The sequence below is a fragment of the Sinocyclocheilus anshuiensis genome, unplaced genomic scaffold, assembly GCF_001515605.1.
Source record: "Sinocyclocheilus anshuiensis isolate Anshui unplaced genomic scaffold, SAMN03320099.WGS_v1.1 scaffold1065, whole genome shotgun sequence".
NCBI lineage: Eukaryota > Metazoa > Chordata > Actinopteri > Cypriniformes > Cyprinidae > Sinocyclocheilus > Sinocyclocheilus anshuiensis.
In genome coordinates this window covers 536,819-544,921 of record NW_015555804.1, presented here as the reverse complement: position 1 = coordinate 544,921, position 8,103 = coordinate 536,819, and the positions used below count along the sequence as shown (strand labels likewise).

Here is an 8,103-nt window from a genome sequence, read left to right as displayed (position 1 = left end):
ATTGGACAAAGCACAGGAATGCCATTAACAGCAATCATAGCTCTACTCTAGAGCAGATGTTAAAATTCAGATTTTTTTTTTTAGTTGTAAGTAAAATCATTGGCTGTTGTGTAGCTTTGGTGTGTGCACTCAACGTTCGCTGTGCAAACTGGCAGAAGGGGCCAGGGGCAACATTCTGTTGAGAGTTGTTATTTTGGGCCAAATGAATGCCTTCCACATCAGTGCAGCTACTGTGTGTTTTTCAGCCCTGTATGTGTGTGTGGTGCAAGTTTCATAGAGGCATTTAGATGTTTTCTTCATCGAAACACATCCGAACCTTTATAACAGTAACCGTAAAAGGCTTTGCATTGCAACACACTTGCATTGCATTTGACATGATGTAATTATCCAAATCCTGTTGTTAATCTACAATCATGCTTTAGTCTAAAATCGCCAACACAATTCTCTGCTGTGGTCCAGATTGTTGGTTATGACCATGTACAGTAATACAGCTATTGGCAGCTACACTAAACAAATGGAGAGCTGTTCACGACAGCATGTAGTGAGCAGAATGGAGATGTGGTGAACAACAGCTGTCATTGGCCGAGAGGCTTTAGCTCATGTGACTCGGGGAGAGAGTCTGGCTGACTCAGCTCTCACACTGTAAGATCTAAGTTCACCCGTCATGTGATGGAACGTGACATTTGCCTTAAGGTCGTGCTACAGTAGCACAGTAAGTGCTTCTGCATGTGTACAGCTAACCTAAATGCTGTTATTAAAGGTGAAGTGTGTCATTTCAGAGCTGAATTGTAAAATAAAATAGTTTTCAAACAAGTTTCCTGTCTGCTATTGGTTCGACAAACAAGTAGACCCGCCCCAAACTCCTTCTATTGGTTGAGCCAGTGTTGCTATGCTTCGTTGGTTGGAATTAAAATTAGATTGTATAGTTTTGAAATTTGAAGCAAAAACAGAATGTTCTGACTTCAGCTTTGTGAAACTATACTACATAAAACATATCTGCACCAAACAAAAACAGCAGATGGGCTGAATGCAGCCCAGAAGCAGATTCACTCTCTGACAGCAGGTGGCACTTATGGAACAGCAGCGATTCATTGTTTCCTTTGTTACCGCTGTAAACAAAGCAGCGCTGCGCTTATAAATGCTACTTTTTTATGCATTATACAGAGGCAGATGAAAAGAAAATATATCTAGACTTTTCTGAAGGCAGTCAGTTCCCCTCAGAAGTACATTCATATAAACCCCCACCCCCAAATGTATCACAAATACTTTAACATCTCAACCAACTTGAATCGTCACATATTTATATTGATTTTCAACCGGCTTAGGGTGCATTGTTAAATCTCTAATAGCAATGTTTTGAAAGTGCCAGAGTGTTTATACTTTTTAGGTTAATCGCATAGTTGTCTTTGTTATATGAGAAAGTATTTTAAGTTAAAGGGGATGCCTAATGCATGTATTCTGACTTATTTACACAGTTAAAAAGCTGGATTCTCATGCTAAACATGGCCAAAGTTTCAAAAAGCGAGTTGGATGTATGACAGAGTATATCTGTGCCAAATACACTCCAGGGTTTGTATAAGTTTCGGAAAGTTTTTTTTCCCCGAGTATGGCCTTGTATGATGTCATAAAGGGCGGAATTCCTTGAATGGGCCCTTCTCCCAGAAGAGCGCATGCACACAGCAACCAGAGTGAGAGCAAGAGCACGCCCATCAACATGCTTCATTCAGGTTACTGAAGTTGTTGGCACACTAAAGAAGACACTAAAGAAGTGTGTTTTTGGTTGTGATGGAAAGATAACCTTGTTCAGCTTTCCAAAGAACCCAGTGTTAAGGGAACAGTGGAAGCATTTGTTTCACCGGGGCAGCAACGGAGTTGTGCAAGTGTTTGTTCTCTGCATTTTGGTGACTAATGTTTTAGACACAAATTAAATCAAATTTGAGTCAATAAAGTTTTTGTTCCTGTTTTATTTATATCGATGTCACAGCTTGCAGATGATCACTACTCAAAAGCTGCGTGTGCTCGCGACTCTTTAGCTCCGCCCGTGGCACGCCTCCAGGAGCTCGACTGTTTTCGGAGAGAAGCGGTACAGCTGTATCTGTCTTTTATACATCTAATAAAACTAAAGACTCTTCGGAAATATGAAGGATGCAATACTACTCTATACGTACTCAAGATTAACATGTGTTTGGCAGTGTGTGTTATGTCCCCTTTAACATAAAATTAGACAAATCACCTTTAAAATGTTTTGTATGTTCAAATTATTCTTGCATAGTTTTTGAGAAAAATAAAGTCAATAACAGTGTCTACAATAAAGAAAAGGAAAAAAATCTAGTTGAAGATATGTGTTATATTAAAATATATTTAATAACACTTTAAATAAATAAATATTCAAAAGTTTTTAAACATATCTTCCCAGGTAAAATGCATTTAAATTATGATTTTGTGGGGTTGTAAAATTTGACATTTGTACATTCTAAACTAACCATGTCTTGTGGTTAAAAGGTCAGATTATCTTTAATAGACTTATTGACCTTGACAGACAGTCATAACAGTTTGCAGGGGTTCCTCCCTTTGATATTATAAAATAAAATAATAGATCAGGACGAAAAATGCATGTCACGCCATTGACCCAAATACATATTTGGTGTGACGAAACTGGATCTTTTGCCTGCGTCATTTTATCCCTCGTGTTATGGCCAATAATTTAGTTGTCGCAACATATTTGATCAGTTTGAGTTCATTTTAGCAGTAATCTGAGGTGAAAATGCTAGCTATGTTTGGTATAAGCGTCACCTGAGGCATTTTGAATCTCTTCCATGTTTGCTAGTGTTGCAAAAGAAGCAGGGTGAAAAGGTGAGAAATGCTATGTTGAGATAGGAGCCATTGGCAGCCTTGAAATCCGTGGCTGCTACAATGCACGCTTCGAGTGAAGCGCTTTCGAAGAGTTGCAAGGACAGCTGATTTCTTTCATTGATTTATGAAATATTCATTTGGTTCCCATGGCGATGCTTTCAGCATTATTATAATCTAATTTTTTGAAGACTGTTGCCCAAATCTGTCTTATTTTTAGGTGAATCCAACAGCTAGCCAAGATACATCACACATGCTGCTGTATAGCCTTAAAAGTTGACAATCTAGTGCAGTGTTCAACATCGACTACAGTTAAATCCAGCATCGACTGGTTGGTAACAGCACAAGTATTCAGCTGAAGTCTCTTGAACCTTTCCGAGCAACACTCGTGCACATTCCTGATTGATATATTTCCATGGAAACATGCTCTACACTGTACAAACCCTGTTGCTAAGGAGTGGGCCTTAGTAAGATTTTTTTCCTCTTTTTGTGGCATCTTTTTTTTTCCCTCTCTCACACACTCTCTCTCCCTCTCACAGCACTGAGAACAGAGCTTATATACCATCTTTTCCAATGCCACGGTTCTCTGTTCCATGTGTGTGGTGCTGATGGTCAGCTCTCACCTGAGCGCTCGAGGAGACGCAAGAGTTTTTGGAGATGGGAAGTTAGGCGTCAGGGCCTGAGGGATCGAGAAAAGTGGCAATCCCACCTCAGGCAAGGAGAATTGAGTGTTTCTCGGATTGACTCGTGGGTGAACTAAAGGGGACCAATGGACGAGACTAGCAGATCTAGGAAGAAGGTTCATTTTGGAGGTATGTTGATTTGAGGATGTTGCAAAGATGAATGCAAAGAGGAGTTTTGTGATGAATTACGGATTTGTGCGACCAATAATTGCATGTTTTGCTCTGCGCTCTTGTTTGCATTGTGGACAATTATATAGGAATGATTAGTTCGATTAGCCTATTCTCGATGAAATGTCAGTTGCAGTTGTTCATGATTTATGCTGTAAAAATTAGTTTTTCTAGTATCTTTTGTGTTTTGAGTCTTTTCACTTGGTTTTTGAGGTAACTGTGCATTCTTATGACTTAGTGACTCTTTGTGTCAGTATCAGAGGCCTTGAACAGTTATTGCAAACAAATTGTAGTAAAATATCCAAATGGTCTTGGGGTCATTTTTAGATCTAATTCAGTTCTCCGTCATGTTTTAGCTTTGTCAAAGATGACAAATCAGATAAAGTTTCATTGTATTGAACTGAGTGAGAAACTGTGGTCAAGTCGTAGAGTTGTAAAACAAAATATTATAGTTATTACTTTTTTTTCCAGTGGTGCGCTCTGACTCTGCCTTGAAAGTTTTGCATCCTTCAAGTTGTGCTTGCTGCACGTTTACTATCTTTATGAATTTTATCAAGTGAACCACACAGCTAGTTACCACTGGTGGTTTGAAATCCGGTGTTGTAGCAACTGTCATCGCTGCTTGCCCTCATGTCAAATAGACTTTTATTTTCCTCACACAGTCCACAGAGGAACAGCGCTTGTGTGAAGTATGTGTGGCTCTGTGTGTATGTGCCAGAATGCTTTTTGTTGGAAAGACGACACAGCTGCTACAGAAAACTGACAGGGTGTTCCATTAAGAAGTGAGAAAGAGAACGAAAACGAGATGGCACTTAATGTGGTGGCCATTTTATTCATCCAATTAATTATAGTGTCTATATCTCTTGATATTAAATTCCTCTGTTCAGGTTTATGCATGTGAAATCATGTATTGCTCAAAACTGCATAATGCACAACCTGGCAAAACACATCTATAAATGGCAATGTCAAGGCTTAGAGTGTGATGATTCACTTGCACACTCAAACGATTCAGTTTTGATTTACTCATTTGATGAGATGCATCATACCACGTCCAGTCTGACCTCAATATTATTTGATTCATTTCCATTTAAATGGCAAAGAATGAAAGCAAAATATAACCTGTAGAGTGCCAAATGCTTACTTTTCAGAAATTCTCATGATTCATTTTTTAAAGCCGATTCTAATGCTATTTTTGAATTTTAACCTCCCTAGATGGGCACGTTTTGATAAAACAGTTTGATCAACCAAAATATTCATTAAACCACATTTTTATATATTTGAAACAACTGACAGATGGGGAGGACATCTTACATTAGCAGTCACAGGATAGAGTGGATGTCTCTGTAGAATTGCGCTGAATCTAAACCTCCTTTTGTTTGAACATCAAGACGTTTCAGCTCAACAAAGAATTGAGCGTCTGTAACTTTAACAGCTAACCAGTGAGTAGGTTGGAAGGGGAAAGTGTTGAATCCCACGCAGCCTCCTGACTACTGATATCATCGTGTATCAACAGAACCGCAGAGGACAATACAAATGGTGCAGTTTTCAGAAGCTGAAGCTTGCAGAACAAACTCCTTGAGAATCTCATTAATGGATAAATGTGTACACGGTTGCTCAGGATCTGTATTATCACTAGTTGTGCCGCCGTTAATGGGTGTCCTACCTCCGTAGATATCATTTGCTGTCCTTATATAAGTGCACCTTTGGGGCTGTGCTTAACATTAAGGTGATTCGATTGAATTCAGATATTAGTCCAGTGTTTTTTTATCCATTTGTATAAGTCCTCTGCGGACAGTTGTTTTAATGTCGTACAAACATGTTGGCGTATGAACGGCCTAGAACAAACGCTCCCCTCAGAGACGTTCGGAAGAGCGAAAGTGGATCCAGATAGACAATTAATCTCTGCGACATAAAAAAAGTCTCTGCATTAGCTTTGTTGGCTCTTATCCTGGTTCCTTCCATAAAACGCAGTCAATATTTGGCCTTCCTGAGCTCTCTCGGAGGACTAGTCTAGTTTGGCTCCATTATGGGCCAAATGGTCCCTGTCTTCCAAAGAGCTTTTTATTGGTTGCAATTAATCGGGGAAGGTGGTATAGTTGGTGTAGTTTTGAATTCACTGTTATAAATTGTGGATTTATTTTAAGCTCATGGCATGTGTTCAAGAAATGTGATTTTATTTTATTTCATTTCTTTATTTATTTGTGTGTGTGTGTGTCATGCTGGTAATGTTTGTCAGTGACAATCTGCATGTCAAGGTTCTGTCTGGTGAAACTGTAAGCATCTTTTGTTATTTAATATTTCATTTTTTTCTAGAGCACAGTTGGTATCACGTTGGCTAAAATGATTGCATTTTTTTTTTTAAATGGCACCTGTGACCATGTGACATATGGCACACAGTAGCACAAATTTGACTAGACAGCTTTTTTATGCAATTACGAACCTTTACAACATTCTCACTTTATCACATCTGCTGTACATTTCAAAAATTCTATTTTTATTCTTTTTGCACATTTTATATTCGGTGTGAAAGTGATGATAATGATGTTGAAATGTTCAAAGTTTGCTGAGTTAGTGCTTGAACACAGTCACATTTTTAGGACGAAACTTTTGTTTTGTGTGAAAATAATGAATAAAAAGGGATTTTATGGCACTTTCTGAGTGGCACATATTCTGAGCACTATGCAACGTTGAAATATTGCATAATAATAATTGGGGTGATCTAAAGTAAATGTCTGTGAATATGTCTTCACAGATGCCCGGGCAGACCGATCAGAGAGAAGGAAGCTCTTTCGACACTACACTGTGGGGTCTTATGACAGTTTTGATGCATCAAGGTATGATTAAACATTTTTCTAATCCTTCTGACCATGTTTTTAAAAGTCTGTCGGGTTCAATACATGAAGGTAGTTTGAAATGGGCTCTCTCTTGCGTACAGTTCGAAAAAGGTTACCTAAGGTTACAAAAAAAAAATTGGCCAGGTTGTTTTTAAAATCCTAATATATATATTTTATATGCATTTGATTTACACCAAAAGACATACTTCCCTGGATTAATAAAGTATAAGCAAAGAACAAATTGAAAAGATTGATTAATCAGTTAAGGCCAGTGATAATTAATAAGTATTCTTGTGAGTGTTTCAAAGTACAGCACGATTCATCCATTTACCTGCGCATCCATTCACACAAACCATCATTTCCCAAAACTTTGCTGCCCCACTATGATTTAACACAAAGCGCCGCACAAGCACATTGTTATTCACAGGGGAAAAAAGGTTTGAAGTGTGTGAAAACTCTTTAAATGGCCGGTTATGTAAGCAACGCTCGAGCTTGGGGTCGTCACTGCGTGATGCAGACACTTTGATGGCATTTTAAAAAACAAATAAACAAACAAACACACAAAAAAAGAGATCCCTGACATTATGATGTCATAATATGTGGCTGTAAATCTGCACATTTGAAATAAATTTAGCTACAAATCATTGGTTCTTTGTGGAGTCTAGGAATCTTATTTTAAATAAGATTTTTATAGTGTTATTTATGTTTAATAGTAACATTATTTTAGGCTATTGAATGTTAATAACCCTGTTATTTAAGGGTAATATTAATCCTTAAAAATTGTTGTACTATGAACTTTACACATTTGTCACAGGGTGTTAAAAAGCAAAAAAAAAAGAATCATCTCGCATCCGGCTACCATACTCTTACCCAGCTGACACACCCCTTGCTCCTAGCTGGTTGTCTTGGAGACAGAGAATCCATGGCAATGCAGTGCAGGCTACTTCCTGCTGCAGGGAGCTTGAGTGACAGCAGTACAGAAGGACATGGGTGCTTTTAGGTGAACTTGTCACAGATACACGTAAGATGCCTTCACGTCATAGTTCAGACGTGGGCCGGGCCTCGGGCCTGTTTTAGGCTTCTCCTTATTTTTGTATTTTAGATATCCATCAATTAGTGATGAAACAAATTGCCGCGCTGGTGGAAACAACACGAGACCGTGCTACCACGACTATCAAGAGCGGCTCGACGGTGTTTAGTGTCCAGCAGCAGCAGCATGCGTGCAGTCAGCGCAGCTGAAGAGTTCTGCATTCAAATGCACGCAATAGCCTAAAGCTTGCCGCAAAGCACCGGCAAAAGAAATTACCATGAATATGTCAGGGGGAAATAGTAAGGAGATATTTGAATCATTTACTATTAATAAACTAGTGTTTTCTGAGTCGGTGTCGCAAGGATGAAGCTGCCGATCCTGACTCGCCATCTCTTCATTAGACGCGCCTTTAGAGAGAAGTGCATCTTTACATTATGATTATGATTATAATGAAAGAGTTTTTGTTTTTGATTTGTTTTATTTTGTTAAGTAGTAATTTAAAGCTTTCTATAGATATATTTATCATGTCTGTGAGACA

At 38.5% G+C, this 8,103-nt stretch overlaps 1 protein-coding gene across 1 annotated transcript in view; it reads left to right on the top strand.

Annotated features, from left to right (window-relative positions):
• The window catches only part of LOC107674946 (SH3 and multiple ankyrin repeat domains protein 2-like), a 99,316-nt gene that overhangs the window by 57,265 nt on the left and 33,948 nt on the right, over window positions 1-8,103 (top strand). Inside the window, exon 15 of the mRNA XM_016469107.1 lies at window positions 6,454-6,535. Within this exon, the coding sequence (XP_016324593.1) occupies window positions 6,454-6,535 (82 nt within the window). The remainder of the gene's footprint in view (window positions 1-6,453; window positions 6,536-8,103) is intronic.